General features: G+C 47.5%; 1 protein-coding gene across 1 annotated transcript in view; it reads right to left on the minus strand.

Moving 5' to 3' along the window:
• PRCP (prolylcarboxypeptidase) overlaps positions 1-21,643 on the minus strand; it is a 70,247-nt gene extending 48,604 nt beyond the window's left edge. The window contains exon 1 of the mRNA XM_073335818.2: positions 21,399-21,643. Coding sequence (XP_073191919.1) covers positions 21,399-21,560 — 162 coding nt within the window. The 5' untranslated portion in view covers positions 21,561-21,643. The remainder of the gene's footprint in view (positions 1-21,398) is intronic.
• Between the last annotated feature and the right edge of the window lie 32 nt (positions 21,644-21,675).

Genomic DNA, 21,675 nt, shown 5'->3' on the forward strand with positions numbered 1-21,675 from the left:
TATGAAATCACAGCATAGCTGTTGCCAAATACTCCGATACTATTTGATGAATAAAACATATAATCAACACTGTTTGTCACAGACATGAATTATCACTTTTTAACCAATGACACTACTTTTAATTAGCACTAAGTGGGTTTCAAAAACCACTGTTTTTTTTCCTTTCATCCAAAAAATTAAAAAGCTATTGTATTATGTTGTCAGTGATGAAGAAGAGATCCAACTTATTTGTTCTCAACATGTTACTATTCTGAGATGCCATCACTAGTACCAATTAAATATTGCACCATAATTACTGGAATTAAAAGTATTAATCTCAAGAGCATGTGATTTAAGGACACCCTACATCAATTCATTGTTTTACCCAGGCTTAGCCTCTGTGCTTCAGTTTTATCAGTTCAAAAAAGGAGGTATTGTAAAGTGATTTGAAACCTATGGATAAAAAGTGCTACATTTGTGCCAAGTTGCATTATACAGCTCTGTTTAAAAACAAGTCAGACACTAATCCACACAAAAATATCATGCTGCATTGAGAATTCCAGAGTTGGGGCGAAAGGCATTTTTGTTCATAATTATAAACTCCCTTCTTGTGAACACAGTACACAGGCAGGTCAAGAAACTGTTAGACTTAGCGCTCCATAGGAAGGGGGACCGTCTCAAGTAGACATGACTCATGCCATATTGGGCTTGATAGATGGAGTCCATACCTTGTACCCAGAAATTATTAAACAATGCTGTTCTCGAGGAATTGGTGTAATACTGTCTTTGTGGCCAATACAGTATCACATTCTGAACCAGCTGTAACTTCCAAGTGAGCTTCAAATGCAGCCACACTGACAACAGCACTGCAATAATCCAGTCTGGACAACACAAAGGCAGGAGTGACTGTAGTAAGGTCCGGATCTGACAGAAGCTTTCTGTCTCTGACTGAGAATTTGATGACAAAAATGAAGTGAAAGATGTTTTTAGCTACCTTTCAAACAAATAGTTTGAAGGATTACTACATACACTACTCTCTATGCCATATGCAATTCAACTGTGGAATTTACAAGCAACACCTATTAAGCATCACACCCTTTTAATGGCTGATTTCCTGCTTCTCTCCCCACAACAATTTTCCCTCCACTTCAGCTCCACCAGTGGGAAATTTTAGTAGAAATTTCCTAGGGCAGGCACATGCAAAGATAGAAATTTCTAATTTAATAATAAAATCAACTCATACTGTATTCTTTGGCAGGTTTCAGAGGAACAGCCGTGTTAGTCTGTATTCGCAAAAAGAAAAGGAGTACTTGTGGCACCTTAGAGACTAACCAATTTATTTGAGCATGAGCTTTCGTGAGCTACAGCTCACTTCATCAGATGTTTACCGTGGAAACTGCAGCAGACTTTATATACACACAGAAATCATGAAACAATACCTCCTCCCACCCCACTGTCCTGCTGGTAATAGCTTATCTAAAGTGATCAACAGGTGGGCCATTTCCAGCACAAATCCAGGTTTTCTCACCCTCCACCCCCCCACACAAATTCACTCTCCTGCTGGTGCTAGCCCATCCAAAGTGACAACTCTTTACATAATCAAGTCGGGCTATTTCCTGCATAGATCAAGGTTTTCTCACATCCCCCCACCCCCATACACACACAAACTCACTCTCCTGCTGGTAATAGCTCATCTAAACTGACCATTCTCCAGGTTTAAATCCAAGTTAAACCAGAACATCTGGGGGGGGGGGGGTTAGGAAAAAACAAGAGAAAACAGGCTACCTTGCATAATGACTTAGCCACTCCCAGTCTCTATTTAAGCCTAAATTAATAGTATCCAATTTGCAAATGAATTCCAATTCAGCAGTTTCTCGCTGGAGTCTGGATTTGAAGTTTTTTTGTTTTAAGATAGCGACCTTCATGTCTGTGATTGCATGACCAGAGAGATTGAAGTGTTCTCCGACTGGTTTATGAATGTTATAATTCTTGACATCTGATTTGTGTCCATTTATTCTTTTACGTAGAGACTGTCCAGTTTGACCAATGTACATGGCAGAGGGGCATTGCTGGTACATGATGGCATATATCACATTGGTGGATGTGCAGGTGAACGAGCCTCTGATAGTGTGGCTGATGTTATTAGGCCCTGTGATGGTGTCCCCTGAATAGATATGTGGGCACAATTGGCAACGGGCTTTGTTGCAAGGATAAGTTCCTGGGTTAGTGGTTCTGTTGTGTGGTATGTGGTTGTTGGTGAGTATTTGCTTCAGGTTGCGGGGCTGTCTGTAGGCAAGGACTGGCCTGTCTCCCAAGACTTGTGAGAGTGTTGGGTCATCCTTTAGGATAGGTTGTAGATCCTTAATAATGCGTTGGAGGGGTTTTAGTTGGGGGCTGAAGGTGACGGCTAGTGGCGTTCTGTTATTTTCTTTGTTAGGCCTCTCCTGTAGTAGGTAACTTCTGGGAACTCTTCTGGCTCTATCAAACTGTTTCTTTACTTCTGCAGGTGGGTATTGTAGTTGTAAGAAAGCTTGACAGAGATCTTGTAGGTGTTTGTCTCTGTCTGAGGGGTTGGAGCAAATGCGGTTGTATCGCAGAGCTTGGCTGTAGACGATGGATCGTGTGGTGTGGTCAGGGTGAAAGCTGGAGGCATGCAGGTAGGAATAGCGGTCAGTAGGTTTACGGTATAGGGTGGTGTTTATGTGGCCATTGTTTATTAGCACTGTAGTGTCCAGGAAGTGGATCTCTTGTGTGGACTGGACCAGGCTGAGGTTGGTGGTGGGATGGAAATTGTTGAAATCATGGTGGAATTCCTCAAGGGCTTCTTTTCCATGGGTCCAGATGATGAAGATGTCATCAATATAGCGCAAGTAGAGTAGGGGCTTTAGGGGACGAGAGCTGAGGAAGCGTTGTTCTAAATCAGCCATAAAAATGTTGGCATACTGTGGGGCCATGCGGGTACCCATAGCAGTGCCGCTGATCTGAAGGTATACATTGTCCCCAAATGTGAAATAGTTATGGGTAAGGACAAAGTCACAAAGTTCAGCCACCAGGTTAGCCGTGACATTATCGGGGATAGTGTTCTTGACGGCTTGTAGTCCATCTTTGTGTGGAATGTTGGTGTAGAGGGCTTCTACATCCATAGTAGCCAGGATGGTGTTATCAGGAAGATCACCGATGGATTGAAGTTTCCTCAGGAAGTCAGTGGTGTCTCGAAGGTAGCTGGGAGTGCTGGTAGCGTAGGGCCTGAGGAGGGAGTCTACATAGCCAGACAATCCTGCTGTCAGGGTGCCAATGCCTGAGATGATGGGGCGCCCAGGATTTCCAGGTTTATGGATCTTGGGTAGTAGATAGAATATCCCAGGTCGGGGTTCCAGGGGTGTGTCTGTGCGGATTTGATCTTGTGCTTTTTCAGGAAGTTTCTTGAGCAAATGCTGTAGTTGCTTTTGGTAACTCTCAGTGGGATCATAGGGTAATGGCTTGTAGAAACTCGTGTTGGAGAGCTGCCGAGCAGCCTCTTGTTCATATTCCGACCTATTCATGATGACAACAGCACCTCCTTTGTCAGCCTTTTTGATTATGATGTCAGAGTTGTTTCTGAGGCTGTGGATGGCATTGCGTTCCGCATGGCTGAGGTTATGGGGCAAGTGATGCTGCTTTTCCACAATTTCAGCCCGTGCACGTCGGCGGAAGCACTCTATGTAGAAGTCCAGTCTGCTGTTTCGACCTTCAGGAGGAGTCCATCTAGAATCCCTCTTTCTGTAGTGTTGGCAGGGAGACCTCTGTGGATTAGTATGTTGTTCAGAGGTATTTTGGAAATATTCCTTGAGACGGAGACGTCGAAAATAGGATTCTAGGTCACCACAGAACTGTATCATGTTCGTGGGGGTGGAGGGGCAGAAGGAGAGGCCCCGAGATAGAACAGCTGCTTCTGCTGGGCTGAGAGTATAGTTGGATAGGTTAACAATATTGCTAGGTGGGGTGAGGGAACCATTGCTGTGGCCCCTTGTAGCATGTAGTAGTTTAGAAAGTTTAGTGTCTTTTTTCTTTTGTAGAGAAGCAAAGTGTGCGTTGTAAATGGCTTGTCTAGTTTTAGTAAAATCCAGCCACGAGGAAGTTTGTGTGGAAGGTTGGTTCTTTATGAGAGTATCCATTTTTGAGAGCTCATTCTTAATCTTTCCCTGTTTGCTGTAGAGGATCTTGATCAGGTGATTCCGCAGTTTCTTTGAGAGCGTGAGGCACAAGCTGTCAGCATAGTCTGTGTGGTATGTAGATTGTAATGGATTTTTGTATGGGGGTGGGGGGATGTGAGAAAACCTTGATCTATGCAGGAAATAGCCCGACTTGATTATGTAAAGAGTTGTCACTTTGGATGGGCTAGCACCAGCAGGAGAGTGAATTTGTGTGGGGGGGTGGAGGGTGAGAAAACCTGGATTTGTGCTGGAAATGGCCCACCTGTTGATCACTTTAGATAAGCTATTACCAGCAGGACAGTGGGGTGGGAGGAGGTATTGTTTCATGATTTCTGTGTGTATATAAAGTCTGCTGCAGTTTCCACGGTAAACATCTGATGAAGTGAGCTGTAGCTCACGAAAGCTCATGCTCAAATAAATTGGTTAGTCTCTAAGGTGCCACAAGTACTCCTTTTCTTTTTGTATTCTTTGGGTCAGGGACAGTTTTCAATACTAGGCTCAACGGGGCCCTGATCTAATATTGGACCTCTAGGCACCATTGTAAAGAAAACAAACAGGCTTAACCCGCTCTCCCTTTCTTCCCCAATAAAACCATAGCAAAAACAAAATTTCCTAGCGCGGACCAGACTTAAGAGCCTTAAACGGCCAGTCACACTTTGACACTGCTTTCTTTATCTAATCATTTGACATGCTCAGCACCATCATATCCCAGCACCCACGGTGGTGGTACAAGAATGCATGGACTTCCCCAAGTGAATGTGAAGGCTTGATAATGAATAATAATCCAGATTATAGCTAGGTCTTGTGCATTGCTGGGAAAGGAACATATTAAGCATGAATGGGTGGGAGTTCCTGATGCATCTCTTGGAGGCAGGGCAACTTCTGTGACTGACAGAAAGAACTACTTCCAAAGGAATATTTTGTCTTCTCTTTCTCTTTTTTCTTTCTTTCCTCCCTACTTTTGCAATTCTGACCTTAAGGTCTTTCTTTCTCCAGCTCTTCTAAGTTTAGCAGCATTTCTGACTGTAATGTAAGCCATGGTACTGAAGGCATCTGATCCAGCTGGGCACTACGTTAGCTGTATTGCTCCCATTGAAAAAAAGCCAAATTTTCGTGTTTCAATGCACTCTTCCCTTTTATGCACACAAACATTTGTTTTTTAAAGCATTACCAATTACACACGCACTGGGTGGCTGTGTGTGTCTATTTTATAGCCTGTACGAATTAGCACTTGAAGCTGCTTGCATGCAAAAAGAGTACATTTTGAAAACTGTCACACAATTTACATGCACACGTTTGAAAATATAAACCCCTTGCTAAAGATAATAGTCTCACGATCTTGATAGAATTTATAGGACCTGATCTTTCAAACCAACGCTGGAAAACAGTTTAAGTTTTAAATAATGCATTATATCAGTACAAGCTGTTGCACAGAGGCTTAATTCTGTGAAACATGGAATCAGAATGAGTGATGGGGGAAAACAGGGCCTATCAGACATATGCATCAAATCCCCCAGAAGCACTATGTATCAAAGACAACTCTGACATACATCTTATTAGCTCTTTTTCTGAAAAAACTGTAAAAGTTATTAAGTACTATACGATCAGACCCATCAGGAAATGCAAAAGTTAAAGTTCTCAGAGTAACATCACCGCAGCCATACGGGCCATACGTAGCATTCTGGATCATCAGTTCAGTTGTTAAATTTGTACTAAAACCAGATGTTTTATAGGGTCTGATGTTCTTCACGCATATGTATAAGAAGCTCCTCCTATGTCCTATCTTAAATTCCTCACCCTCATAATGTTGGAGTGTCCTTATCTTATAGGTTAGTATATTAATTAGTTTAAATGTATTGGCATATACATTGATTGGGTTACTAGGACTACATGCAGTAGACATCTGCAGATGTTCTCCAAAAACACCCTAAACTGGTACAAACTGCCTTCTTGCTGTTACCTGTCTGCAGTTTTCCTTAATTTCAGCACTTGTGATTACTACAAAACAAGCAAAACAAAGTCTTATGCCATCCTGTGGTTTAAGGTCACTAATAGTTTACTTATGCTAACCCTGTGATACTGAGATCAGCCAACTTGGGTATGACCCATAACTTAACAGGAGGCACTGAAATGTGATCAAGACAATCTACTTGTATGTGAATTTCAAAGAAATGTACTAGACCAGCAATCATTAACCCATTTATCTGTAGTAATAGAAATCAGCTTGTAGATGCTAATTCCCTTTCATGTCTTAAGTGCTTTATATTATGCATGCGGATGGTTCAGTTAACCTTAAGATCGAAGATGTAAGATACTGCAGGAAACTAATAATATTATCTATATTATCTTCAACTTAATTATCTATGCCACAATGAAGTAGTGGCAAACTGCCTTATGTGAATGAATGCAACTAGTTTATCTGTAAAAAGAAAAGGAGTACTTGTGGCACCTTAGAGACTAACAAATTTATTTGAGCATAAGCTTTTGTGAGCTACAGCTCACTTCATCGGATGCATTCATGATCTGTGTATGCCTAGGAAATAGAAGATTAGCTTCAAAGCAACTATCTGCACGGCCTCTGCTTCCTCCGGAGAGGTCCTGCTGTGACAAGAGGCTTGCCAGCTTGCTAGGAAACTATAAAGGAAAGCCCTGGGCCTAATCCAGCCATCTCAGGTCTGCTTAAACTCTGAACAGGGAAGGTCTAAACCATAAAACTGAAGTCTCCGGGTTTACCTTGGATTACCCTGGAATTCTCATGGAAGAACTTGAACAGATTCTACACCTGGACTGCCTATTGGACTATAACCTTTGAAACCTATTCCAGAAAGTCTTTTACAACCAGCAGCCTCACCATCTCTGCTATGAAACTGACCTAAGGATTTTACACAGGTTTGTACATATATTGATCTCTTAAAAGTTTTAGTTAATAAGGATTGGCTGTATTTGGGTGAAATCTGGAATATTCACTGGCCTGGTGGGCAATGCAGCCGGTCCTTTGGAATAACTAACACTTTTATGGTGAATAAGGTTTTTAGTAACCCCTCACTACATTAGGGCTTGTCTACACTACTGCGCGGCGTCGATCTAAGATATGCAACTTCAGCTATGTGAATAGCGTAGCTGAAGTTGACGTACTTAAAGCTACTTACCGTGGTGTCTTCACTGCGGTAAGTCAACAGCTGACGCTCTCCCGTCGACTCCGCTTGCGCTTCTTGTTCTGGTGAAGTACTGGAGTCAACGGGAGAGCGCTATACTAGACGCAATAAATCAACCCCCGCTGGATCAATCGCTTCCCACCAATCCAGTGCGTAGTGTAGACAAGCCCTTAGAGTTGGCTGTCTAGATGGGAGCCAAAGGCTGGATTGCCTAAAAGGGGACTGTATTTGGTTTCTGGTTAACCAGTGTGGTATTACAGAAGCTGTTTTGTTACTGGACTGGGGAATCTAATTATAGAATAAATCACCAGTCTTGGTGATTGTATGCCCCATCTCTTGCAGTCTGCCCTGAGCCGGCATTCTCAGCATGGCCCATCCAGGCACCATGATCACAAACCCTTTTAAGCAACTACTCCTACACAGGCTGTTTAACTTAAGCAGTTAGCATGAGTGTAGGGCCATTCTTATAGGTCTAGGCCTATGGGCTCCTTGCATTTCTGCGTCATTTTCCTAGTCCTTTACCTTATAACAATTGTGCGGGCTACAGTCTCCTGCAAGGGCTACAGTACTTTAATACACATTCCACTGTTTCCAATCTAGGATGTGGGATTCCTGGAGGGAGAAAGGTGCCAGACTAGTTTTAGGGGGCAGAAGAGGATCACTGTGGGTCTGGAAAGCTGCATGATTCCAGATTCTCCACCCCTCAGGCCCCTGACACATGGCAAAACTGCTGCCAATCTGCATATAAAACTGGTAAGTGGCTCCTTGAGAGCTACCCACACCTGCCTCTCGTTGCGACCTCTGACATAGCTGGCTGTATAAAAATAGCTCAAGCAAATATGGGTGCAAGCTGCAGATTGTCATCCCCATCTTCCCTTCTCCATTACACTCAGCTCGGCTTCAGACAGCATCAGTGAACACTCCCAATATGTAGCCTTCTAGTGAGTAGGAGAATGGGATCAAAACTACCAAAGAGGGTAAGTTCTTGTCTACACACAAATTGTATTGCATTAATTATATCCATATAGTTAAAGCAGTACATCTCCCCTAGTGGATGCAAGTATACCAGTATAAGAGTGCTTATGCTGATATAGCTTAGCCCTGGTCTACACTAGGACTTTAGGTCGAATTTAGCAGCGTTAAATCGATTTAAACCTGCACCCATCCACACAATGAAGCCCTTTATTTCGACTTAAAGGGCTCTTAAAATCAATTTCCTTACTCCACCCCTGACAAGTGGATTAGCGCTTAAATCGACGTTGCCGGCTCGAATTTGGGGTACTGTGGACACAATTCGATGGTATTGGCCTCCGGGAGCTATCCCAGAGTGCTCCATTCTGACCGCTCTGGACAGCACTCAACTCAGATGCACTGGCCAGGTAGACAGGAAAAGAACCGTGAACTTTTGAATCTCATTTCCTGTTTGGCCAGCGTGGCAAGCTGCAGGTGACCATGCAGAGCTCATCAGCACAGGTGACCATGATGGAGTCCCAGAATCGCAAAAGAGCTCCAGCATGGACCAAACGGGAGGTACGGGATCTGATCGCTGTTTGGGGAGAGGAATCCGTGCTATCAGAACTCCGTTCCAGTTTTCGAAATGCCAAAACCTTTGTCAAAATCTCCCAGGGCATGAAGGACAGAGGCCATAACAGGGACCTGAAGCAGTGCCGCGTGAAACTGAAGGAGCTGAGGCAAGCCTACCAGAAAACCAGAGAGGCGAACAGCCGCTCTGGGTCAGAGCCCCAAACATGCCGCTTCTATGATGAGCTGCATGCCATTTTAGGGGGTTCAGCCACCACTACCCCAGCCGTGTTGTTTGACTCCTTCAATGGAGATGGAGGCAATACGGAAGTAGGTTTTGGGGACGAAGAAGATGAGGAGGAGGAGGAGGTTGTAGATAGCTCACAGCAAGCAAGCGGAGAAACCGGTTTTCCCGACAGCCAGGAACTGTTTCTCACCCTAGACCTGGAGCCAGTACCCCCCGAACCCACCCAAGGCTGCCTCCTAGACCCAGCAGGCGGAGAAGGGACCTCTGGTGAGTGTACCTTTTAAAATGCTATACATGGTTTAAAAGCAAGCATGTGAAAGGATTACTTTGCCCTGGCATTTGCGGTTCTCCTAGATGTAGTCCTAAAGCCTTTGCAAAAGGTTTCTGGGGAGGGCAGCCTTATTTCGTCCTTCATGGTAGGACACTTTACCACTCCAGGCCAGTAACACGTACTCGGGAATCACTGTAGAACAAAGCATTGCAGTGTATGTTTGCTGGCATTCAACCAAAATCCGTTCTTTATCTCTCTGTGTTATCCTCAGGAGACTGAGATATAATTCATGGTCACCTGGTTGAAATAGAGTGCTTTTCTTCAGGGGACACTCAGAGGAGCCCATTCCTGCTGGGCTGTTTGCCTGTGGCTAAACAGAAATGTTCCCCGCTGTTAGCCACAGGGAGGGGGGAAGGTTGAGGGGGTAGTCACGCGGTGGGAGGAGGCAAAATGCGACCTTGTAACGAAAGCACATGTGCTATGTATGTAATGTTAACAGCAAGGTTTACCCTGAAAGAGTGTAGCGACTGTTTTATAAGATGTGTCTTTTTAAATACCGCTGTCCCTTTTTTTTTCTCCACCAGCTGCATGTGTTTCAATGATCACAGGATCTTCTCCTTCCCAGAGGCTAGTGAAGCTTAGAAAGAAAAAAAAAAAAACGCACTCGCGATGAAATGTTCTCCGAGCTCATGCTGTCCTCCCACACTGACAGAGCACAGACGAATGCGTGGAGGCAAATAATGTCAGAGTGCAGGAAAGCACAAAATGACCGGGAGGAGAGGTGGCGGGCTGAAGAGAGGGCTGAAGCTCAAATGTGGCGGCAGTGTGATGAGAGGAGGCAGGATTCAATGCTGAGGCTGCTGCAGGACCAAACCAGTATGCTCCAGTGTATGGTTGAGCTGCAGCAAAGGCAGCTGGAGCACAGACTGCCACTGCTGCCCCTCTGTAACCAACCGCCCTCCTCCCCAAGTTCCATAGCCTCCACACCCAGACGCCCAAGAACGCGGTGGGGGGGCCTCTGGCCAACCAGCCACTCCACCACAGAGGATTGCCCAAAAAAAGAAGGCTGTCATTCAATAAATTTTAAAGTTGTAAACTTTTAAAGTGCTGTGCTTAAAGTGCTGTGTGGCATTTTCCTTCCCTCCTCCACCACCCCTCCTGGGATACCTTGGTAGTCATCTCCCTATTTGTGTGATGAATGAATAACGAATGCATGACTGTGAAGCAGCAATGACTTTATTGCCTCTGCAAGCGGTGATTAAAGGGAGGAGGGGAGGGTGGTTAGCTTACAGGGAAGTAGAGTGAACCAAGGGGCGGGGGTTTCATCAAGGAGAAACAAACAGAACTTTCACACCATAGCCTGGCCAGTCATGAAACTGGTTTTCAAAGCTTCTCTGATGCGTACCGCGCCCTCCTGTGCTCTTCTAACCACCCTGGTGTCTGGCTGCGCGTAACCAGCAGCTAGGCGATTTGCCTCAACCTCCCACCCCGCCATAAACGTCTCCCCCTTACTCTCACAGATATTGTGGAGCACACAGCAAGCAGTAATAACAGTGGGAATATTGGTTTCGCTGAGGTCTAAGCGAGTCAGTAAACTGCGCCAGCGCGCCTTTAAACGTCCAAATGCACATTCTACCACCATTCTGCACTTGCTCAGCCTGTAGTTGAACAGCTCCTGACTACTGTCTAGGCTGCCTGTGTACGGCTTCATGAGCCATGGCATTAAGGGGTAGGCTGGGTCCCCAAGGATACATATAGGCATTTCAACATCCCCAACAGTTATTTTCTGGTCTGGGAATAAAGTCCCTTCCTGCAGCTTTTGAAACAGACCAGAGTTCCTGAAGATGCGAGCATCATGCACCTTTCCCGGCCATCCCACGTTGATGTTGGTGAAACGTCCCTTGTGATCCACCAGAGCTTGCAGCACCATCGAAAAGTACCCCTTGCGGTTTATGTACTCGCCGGCTTGGTGCTCTGGTGCCAAGATAGGGATATGGGTTCCGTCTATAGCCCCACCACAGTTAGGGAATCCCATTGCAGCAAAGCCATCCACTATGACCTGCACATTTCCCAGGGTCACTACCCTTGATATCAGCAGATCTTTGATTGCGTGAGCTACTTGCATCACAGCAGCCCCCACAGTAGATTTGCCCACTCCAAATTGATTCCCAACTGACCGGTAGCTGTCTGGCGTTGCAAGCTTCCACAGGGCTATCGCCACTCGCTTCTCAACTGTGAGGGCTGCTCTCATCTTGGTATTCATGCGCTTCAGGGCAGGGGAAAGCAAGTCAAAGTTCCATGAAAGTGCCCCTACGCATGCGAAAGTTTCGCAGCCACTGGGAATCGTCCCAGACCTGCAACACTATGCGGTCCCACCAGTCTGTGCTTGTTTCCCGAGCCCAGAATCGGCGTTCCACAGCATGAACCTGCCCCGTTAACACCATGATGCATGCATTGTCAGGGCCCATGCTTTCAGAGAAATCTGTGTCCATGTCCTGATCACTCACGGGACCGTGCTGACGTCGCCTCCTCGCCCGGTATCGTGTTGCCATGTTCTGGTGCTGCATATACTGCTGGATAATGCGTGTGGTGGTTAATGTGCTCCTAATTGCCAAAATGAGCTCAGCGGCCTCCATGCTTGCCTTGGTATGGCGTCCGCACAGAAAAAAGGCGCGGAACGATTGTCTGCCGTTGCTCTGACGGAGGGAGGGGCGACTGACGACACGGCTTACAGGGTTGGCTTCAGGGAGCTAAAATCAACAAAGGGTGTGCCTGTACATCAAGGAGTATTTCAGGCAGGACTGCACGGAGGGTTCCAATAAGAAATGGTGCACCTAAGTTATCGTTGTTATTGGAACAAGGAGGTTAGCCTGGCCTCTGATTGATACATGGCTAGATTTACCTCGCTGCACCTTCTCTGTGAGTGACTGCAGTGTGATCTAGACAGGGGAGGAGGCAAATGAGTACAAAACAAATCTGGTCTATTTCTTGTTCTGACCCACTCCATCTATCTTTTACATCTTTGGCTAGCAGCAGATGGTGCAGAAGGACTGCATGCCATCCACATCTCATGGCTGCTCGGCAGAAGATGGTACAGTACGACTGCTAGCCATCTTCATCTCTTGCCTGCCTGGCAGAAGATGGTACAATACGACTGCTAGCAATCCTCATCTCTTGCCTGCCTGGCAGAAGATGGTACAATACGACTGCTAGCAGTCCGTATCGCCTGCCCGCTCACCATAAGACGGTTCAATAGGACTACAGGACTAAAGAGAATGACCTGGTCAAGTCACTCCAAATTTAGTCCCTGCGCCCATGTCTGCCCAGGCGCTCCTAGCCGACGTGGCCAGGAGCACCTCGGACACGACGAGGACGACTACCAATCGTATTGCACTGTCTGCTGCCAGAAGGCAATGGGTTGCTGCTACTGTGCAGCAAAGCCGTACCGCGTCTGCCAGCACCCAGGAGACATAGGGTGACGGTTACCTGAGCTGGCTCCATGCTTGCCATGGTATGGCATCTGCACAGGTAACTCATGAAAAAAGGCGCGAAATGATTGTCTGCCCTTGCTTTCACGGAGGGAGGGAGGGAACGGGGGCCTAACGACAGGTACCCAGAACCACCCGCGACAATGTTTTAGCCCCATCAGAGTGCTCCATTGTGAGTGCTCTGGACAGCACTCTCAGATGCCTGATTGTTTGCCATTGCTCTGACACTGGGAGGGGCGCTTACAGGGTTGGCTTCAGGGAGCTAAAATCAACAAAAGGGGTGGCTTTACATCAAGGAGTATTTCAGGCAGTACTTCACGGAGGGTTCCAAAAGAAATGGTGCACCTAAGAAGGTTAGCCTGGCCTCTGATTGATACATGGCTAGATTTACCTCGCTGCACCTTCTCTGTAAGTGACTGCAGTGTGATCTAGAAGAATGAGTCCCCTAAACAGGGGAGGGGGGGAAGCAAATGAGTACAAAACAAATCTGGTCTATTTCTTGTTTTGATCCACTCCATCTATCTTTTACATCTTTGGCTGGCAGCAGACGGTGCAGAAGGACTGCATGCCATCCACATCTCATGGCTGCTCGGCAGAAGATGGTACAGTACAACTGCTAGCAGTCCGTATCGCCTGCCCGCTCACCATAAGACGGTTCAATAGGACTGACTGCAGGACTAAAGAGAATGACCTGCTCAAGTCACTCCAAATTTAGTCCCTGCGCCCATGTCTGCCCAGGCGCTCCTGATCGACCTCACAGAGGCGACCAGGAGCACCTCAGACATGACGATGACGGCTACCAGTCGTACTGTACCGTCTGCTGCCACAAGGCAAGGGGTTGCTGCTACTGTGTAGCAATGCCATACCGCGTCTGCCAGCACCCAGGAGACATAGGGTGACGGTTACCTGAGCGGGCTCCATGCTTGCCGTGCCATGGCGTCTGCACAGGTAACTCAGGAAAAAAGGCGCAAAATGATTGTCTGCCCTTGCTTTCACGGGGGGAGGGAGGGAGGGAACGGGGGCCTGACGATATGTACCCAGAACCACCCGCGACAATGTTTTAGCTCCATCAGGCATTGGGATCTCAACCCAGAATTCCAATGGGCAGCGGAGACTGCGGGAACTGTGGGATAGCTACCCACAGTGCAACGCTCCGGAAGTCGACGCTTGCCTCGGTACTGTGGAAGCGCTCCGCCGAGTTAATGCACTTAATGCACTTAGAGCATTTTCTGTGGGGACACACACACTTGAATATATAAAACCGATTTCTAAAAAACCGACTTCTATAAATTCGACCTAATTTCGTAGTGTAGACATAGCTTAATTCCCTTCCATTACAAGAATAAAGGTATCAAGCACCTTCATATTGGTATAAATGTGTGCACACAAAGTGGTACACCACCCCCACACCTCTAACTATTACACTAGAAAAGTCACATACCTAACCCAAATAGTTAAACTGATACAAAATTCTGTGTGAATCAGACTCAGAATTCAGAAAGAAATATGTATGAGAGCAAAAGTGAATAAGAAAATAAATAAAAGACAAGATGGGAAAAAGGTCAGTAAGGAGAAATAACAGGTAGCAAAAAAAGAGACCTGTGTCAGGACATGGCCATCATTGCACCAGTCCATTCCAAAATTGGTTTTCAACAAATAAGATTGACAGCCACGGATATGCACCATACTGTACAAGCAAAGTAGCAAGTTAAAGGTCTCATAGCAACATTAACTTCTGCATTACTTGATTTGTTTCTCAACATTCTGGACTTCAGCCTCCATCAACATAAGCTTTTTGCATTTAATCTCATTTTAAGTAAGAAAAAATGGGTAAAGAGGAAGTTAATCATTCTACTATGTACTTCCCCAGTTGCACAAAGAGCATATTCAGCAATAGTTGAATCTCAGCAGTGAAGCTTTGATACAAATCCTGCTTCAAACAGTGCTATAAACTGTTTATATGCTTCACAGTCAAACTCAGTTTAAACACAGAAATACTGTTCTGTGCAAAAGTGATTTTCCCCTACAGTCATTTGCAACTTTTTATTTAATACTGTAATCTTCTCCCCTGCACACCCCACACCCAGCAAAAAAAAAATTTACCTAAGAGATTAGTTAGAACTTACAGTATGAAAAGTTCAGACTTTTCAAGGTAATTCTTCTGAAGTTATCCATTTGCAACATGCCATGAAATATTCTTTAAAGCTTAAAGTATCAAGTTTGTTCTCTGGCAGTGGAATTTACCCCCTGTTGAAAGGATTCTGCTCAAACTTTTTAAAGTACCTCTTTGGACAGAGATCTAGTATAGAAAGTTTCAGCCCCAAAGAGAATTTTTGGAAGTGGTGAATATATAGAAATGAGTTAAAAATGAAAGCCTGCTTTGTGATTTACACTATAATGTTTGTTGCGGTATGCACAAATTTAGTTCTCTATTTTTATATAACATTCTAGAAGTCATTATGCCGAACATGTTTTTCTTCTCTCAATCCTGTGTTAGAGACCATTTGAATCAAAATAGGATCTTTGTTGCTGAGAAGCTAAAATAAATAGGGAACAGAAACATAATTCTCTGATGTCCTATAACGTTGTGAAACATTGTTATCCCCATTTGTATGCAGTATTGTTACAGTCGGGTTGGTCCCAGGATATTAGAGACAAGGTGGGTGAGGTAATATCTTTTACTGGACCAACTTCTGTCCATGAAAGAGACAAGCTTTTGAGCTTACACATAGCTCTTCTTCAGGTCTGGGAAACTACAGCTGCACTGCTGTAGCGCTTCAGGTGAGGATGCTCTAAGCCGACAGGAGAGAGCTCTCCTGTCGGCTTAATTATTCCACCTCCCACAAGAGGCGGTAGGTACGTCAGCAAGAGAAGCTCTCCAACCAATACAGCGTGGTCTACACTGGCGCTTAGGTAGGAGTAATTTATGTTGTTCAGGAATATGGATTATTTACACCCCTGAGCGACATAAGGTATACTGAAGTAAGTTCTAGGTAGACAAGGTCTCAGAGTGTCACTGATAAATACAAGATGAACAGATTGTTTAGATATATACTTAACACATATTTAAAGGACCATTCAAGGCGAAGTGGCCCATTAACACCCCTCCAGTCTTAGGGAGGAAAGGAAAGGGGGGGGGAACAGTTGAGGGGGGACTTGTGTGTGGGGAAAGGAGACTAACGTGGCCCCACCCACACTCAGTCCAGAGGTCCCTCCCCTGCAGCTAGTTGGCCCCAACCCAGGGAGGCTGCAACTCTTACAGCAAGGGAAGCCTGCTGGGCCTGGGGATAGAGTAGCTGGGGCTGCCCAGTGCTGAGGGGTCCCTGGCACCGGGGCTGCACAGCCCAATGCTCTGGGGTGGGGGGAGGGCGGGCCGCACACACACCTGGGGGGAGCCACGCACCTGGTGCTCTCAGGTTGGGGGGGGCACACCCCACCTGGTGCTCTGGGGCTGCAGGGGAGCTGGTGGCTGCAGGGGGTGAAATTTGGGCTTGGGGCCTCAAGCAGAAGGGGTGGGCCACGGCAGGGACTAGTCTCCCCGAACCTGTGGTTCACCCACGGAACCATGGTTATGTCTACACTACAGACCTTACAGCAGCAAAGCTGTACCACTGCATCTGTACTGCTGTAAGGTCTCCCACATAGCTGCTCTCCTGCCTGCATAATTAACCCACCCCTAATGAGTGGCAGTAGCTGTGTTGGCAGGAAAGAGTTTCCCTTTTTTTCACACCCCTGACCAACAAAAGTTTTACCGACTAACATGGTAGTGTAGACATAAACTTAGGCTTTATCTATACTACAGTTTATGTTGCTCAGGAGTGCGAATAACCCACCTTCTCTCCCCAAGCGACATAAGTTACTCCAACATAAGCGCTAGTGTAGACATAGCCAGGGTCAGTAGCAGAACAGGGAATAGAATCCAGGATTCCTGGCTCCTAGTACTTCCTATTCCAACCATCAGAGCACATACCACCTAAAGCTTTAAGTTTCTAATGTGAAGGTGGGTGAGGTAATATCTTTTATCAGACCAACTTTTGCTCTTTAGCATTGGCTAGGAAAGGCATGCTGCCTGGATTTCCTCCCCAGTTTATCTTCCTACGGGATCAGGACACTGGTGTAGTATGAGAGGCTTAAAAAAAGAGGTCTGTGTAAGCATGAAAGCTTTTCTCTCTCACCAGTAGAAGTTGGTCCAGTAAAAGATATTACCTCACCTGTCTAATATCCTGGGACCGACACAGCCACAACAACACTGCGTACAATGAAGTTTCTAATGTTTTTCATCATAACTAAGTATCAAGACCTAGAAGGAAATGAAATTTGTAGCTGATACATGAAGGTGCAAAGAAGAAAAAGTAGAACTGTAATTATATTAATTGCAACACAACGATACTCATGCTCAGCACCAGTATCATGAGATTCCTGTGTATTCATCTCAGTTAGTTGGGCACCAGCACTCAACACTAGTATCATGGTAATGAATGATGCACCACATCCCTGTTTGCCCTTATTGCTACACTAGCAAAAGAACCAGTCTGTTCCTCCATATGATTAAGCCTATTGGAGGGTTAGCAAAGCTTCTGTGTTGTTAAGGGTTAGAGCTGTGGGACTTTTAGTTACCAGGCAGAAAGTTGGAATTCCACTTCCAGATTTAAAAAAATATTGCACGTATGTGATTGGAAGAGGCTGTAAGGAGAGTCTTTTTGAAGGGTGGGAAGTGCCCCCTTATGTGGGCAGATAGTTGGAAAAGGAGAGTCCCCAGGGACTACTGGATTATGATCCATAGGAAAGCAGTACTACTTCATGGAATCCTTACTAAACCCGTTCCCCTCCTTTGTCTCTAACATGAGAGAGAGGACTCCAGTCCAGTGCTAGCATCCCAGTAAGGTCATGTGCTTATACATGGGGTGGGGAGGGCATGCTGTCTGACCATCCTGTGGACTTCCTACCCAATTTAACTTCCTACCTCCTATGGGATTAGGACACTGGTGTCAAAAGGGAGGGAGAGAGAGATCCTTTCCCTTCCAGCAGCCCATGTGAGTCAAGTGATTTCAACTGTATCACAATACCTACTACCCAGAGGTCAATATGATTGGGCATAGTTCAAGCACAAGAGTTTGGCAAGAATCTCAATAGCTGAGAGAGAAAGTGGACTAGACACCTCCACAGAGCATTGCCCCGGACTTCATTAGTGGCCTTATTTTGCCTATTGGCCTCCCCTTGCGAATAGGTGTGTAAAGTTTTCCAATCCCTAAACACCGTATTAGCATCACTGCACTGTTTCACTCTTGTACAGCAGTCTCACAGTCACATAGAAGGGTGACAATAAAATTATGCAGCAACCCAGGAGACTTTACAGGGGACATGACTAATTCATTGCCAATCACCATCCTTTGAATGATCAAGAGGAAAAAACAGGGCCATTTATAGCAACTTTGTCTTACCCAGCAAGTCTACTGGCTGGGCAACATTACTCTTAACTGAAAGGTAATATTAAACTATTCATCAGAAATGAAATGTTTTTCCAAATTTTTATAAGTTTTAGATATTAAACATTCAGAGATAATGCTTTATACATGGAAAGGGAAAGAGTCTGTGCTCAAATAGGATTATCATTCAGACACTTTATGTCCATTTGCGCAATGCTAGGAAATTAGAACAAGTTCCACTGAATAGCATTATCCAGCATTTTATAAGCAATTCTTTCCATTTGCAACAAGACTGCAGGATCCCACAGGCCAGTAGTTTGGGACTGATGATTTCCTGTTCCGAAGTTTAAAGGGAAAAAAAATCCCCTAAATAGCCAGATACAGTCGTGCCCCTAAATTCTAAGCAGACGCCTCCACATTGGATTTCTTTTAAAGCTCTGGTAAGATCTCACACTGGTTTATGCACGACTATTATTATTTTATTGTTTGTATTACCTCAGCATCTAGCAGCACTAGTCAGAGACCAGTGTCCCACCACACGAGGAACTTCACAAATACAGAACAAAAAGATGGTCCCTGCCTCAAGGAGCTTCCACTTTAAGTACAGCTATTCGGGCTGTGTCATAAATAAAAAGGGAAGGATAACCACCTTTCTGTATACAGTGCTATAAAATCCCTCATGGCCAGAGGCAAAGTCCTTTCATCTGTAAAGGGTTAAGAAGCTCAAGTAACCTGGCTGGCACCTGACCCAAAATGACCAATGAGAAGATGACAAGATACTTTCAAATCTGAAGTGGGGGAAAGGCTTGTGTCTGTCTGTGTGATACCTTTGCTGGGAACAGATCAAGGATGCAAGCCCTCGAACTCCTGTAAAGTTAGTAAGTAATCTAGCAAGAAAATGCATTAGGTTTTCTTTGTTTTGGCTTGTGTAATTCACTATGCTGGAGGAAATGTGTATTCCTGTTTGTGTCTTTTTGTAATTTAAGTTTTTGCCTAGAGGGATTCTCTATGTTTTGAATCTGACTGCCTGTAAGATTATCTTCCACTCTGATCTTACAGAGTTGTTCTCTTATCTTTTTTTGTTCTTCTAATAAAGTTCTGTTTTTTAAGAATCTGATTGGGTTCTTGGGGGTCTTAAAAATACAAGGCTGGTCTGTGCTCATCTTGTTTATTCTTAAGCCACCCCAGGAAAGGGGGTGTAAGGGCTTGAGGTGATATGCTGGGGAAATAGGAACTCCAAGTGGTCCTTTCCCTGATCGTTTGTTAAATCACTTGGTAGTGGTAGCGTTTACCTAATCCAAGGGCAAAGACTTTGTGCCTTGGGGAAATTTTAACCTAAGCTGGTACAAATAAGCTTCGGGGGTCTTTCATGCGGGTCCCCACATCTGTACCCTAGAGTTCAGAGTGTGGAAGGAACCCTTCCTGATACCCTAAATGTCTTGTTGAAATATCAGGCTATGTCTACACTGCAATTAAAAATCTGTGGCAGGTCCATGCTAGCTGACTGGAGCTCACAGAACTTGGGCTAAAGGGCTGTTTAATTGCAGTGCAGATGTTCAGGCACAGCTACAGGGCAATCAAACTGCCCCTGAGCCCCAGCCCTGTGAGGCTGAGTCAGCTGGCATGGGCCAGCGGCAGGTGTCTAACTGTAGTATAGAGATACTCTCAAAGGTTCTTTCACAACTGCCTGAGGTCTCCCTTGGCCCAAGTTTTAGACAGCCTCAGAAGCATAAGAGAGAAGACCCTTAACAGACACACCATGAGGAAGGGGCAGACAACATCAGACCCTCGTGCCAGGGAGTGGGTGCTTATCAACAGAAAGAGGGGCCCTACCCAGGCAGCAGTTGGGGGCCCCACAGACACACCAGAGAAGCACCTATGGGATGCAGGTAAGCCCCCAGAGCTATGCCGCACCCCAGAGAAGATGTTGGGGAAGGGAGTCCAAGTTGGGCCCACAGACACCCCTCATGCTGGGAAAGGGGTTGCTCAGTAGGAAGCTCCCCAGCACCAGACACTCACGCTGGAGAAGGGCCTGGGGGGGGCCCAGCGGATGGGGACCCCCCCCCGACACTCACGCTGGAGAAGGGCCTGGGGGGGGCCCAGCGGATGGGGACCCCCCCCCGACACTCACGCTGGAGAAGGGCCTGGGGGGGGCCCAGCGGATGGGGACCCCCCCCCGACACTCACGCTGGAGAAGGGCCTGGGGGGGGCCCAGCGGATGGGGACCCCCCCCCGACACTCACGCTGGAGAAGGGCCTGGGGGGGGCCCAGCGGATGGGGACCCCCCCCCGACACTCACGCTGGAGAAGGGCCTGGGGGGGGCCCAGCGGATGGGGACCCCCCCCGACACTCACGCTGGAGAAGGGCCTGGGGGGGGGCCCAGCGGATGGGGACCCCCCCCCCCGACACTCACGCTGGAGAAGGGCCTGGGGGGGGCCCAGCGGATGGGGACCCCCCCCCGACACTCACGCTGGAGAAGGGCCTGGGGGGGGCCCAGCGGATGGGGACCCCCCCCCGACACTCACGCTGGAGAAGGGCCTGGGGGGGGCCCAGCGGATGGGGACCCCCCCCCGACACTCACGCTGGAGAAGGGCCTGGGGGGGGCCCAGCGGATGGGGACCCCCCCCCGACACTCACGCTGGAGAAGGGCCTGGGGGGGGGCCCAGCGGATGGGGACCCCCCCCCGACACTCACGCTGGAGAAGGGCCTGGGGGGGGCCCAGCGGATGGGGACCCCCCCCCGACACTCACGCTGGAGAAGGGCCTGGGGGGGGCCCAGCGGATGGGGACCCCCCCCCAGACACTCACGCTGGAGAAGGGCCTGGGGGGGGGCCCAGCGGATGGGGACCCCCCCCCCAGACACTCACGCTGGAGAAGGGCCTGGGGGGGGGCCCAGCGGATGGGGACCCCCCCCAGACACTCACGCTGGAGAAGGGCCTGGGGGGGGGCCCAGCGGATGGGGACCCCCCCCCAGACACTCACGCTGGAGAAGGGCCTGGGGGGGGCCAGCACATGGGACCCCCCCCAGACACTGACGCAGGGGTGGCCCTGGGCCCAGCGGAGGGGACCCCCGGGCAGAGGCCGGGGGTGTCTCCGGCGGGGCGAGCGGAGGCGCTTACCTTCTGGGGCAAGTAGCGGGTCTGGTAGAGGGCGGCGCGGGGGGGCTGAGCTCTCCCCGGGGGGCCCCGCCGGGAGCCCAGGGGCAGGCCGGAGAGGACCCCCGGAGGGCAGCAGACGCTGCCCGGGCTGAGCAGCAGGAGCAGCGCCGGCAGCCGCAGCATAGCGCCTCTGAGCGGCGCCGCCTGCGCTCCGCCCGCTTTATACCGGCCCCGGGGCGCGGCCCCGGCCCCGCGTGGGGGGCGGGAGAGGCCGAGGGGCAACCCCGGGGGCGGGGGC

Source organism: Lepidochelys kempii, chromosome 1, assembly GCF_965140285.1.
Source record: "Lepidochelys kempii isolate rLepKem1 chromosome 1, rLepKem1.hap1, whole genome shotgun sequence".
Lineage (NCBI taxonomy): Eukaryota > Metazoa > Chordata > Testudines > Cheloniidae > Lepidochelys > Lepidochelys kempii.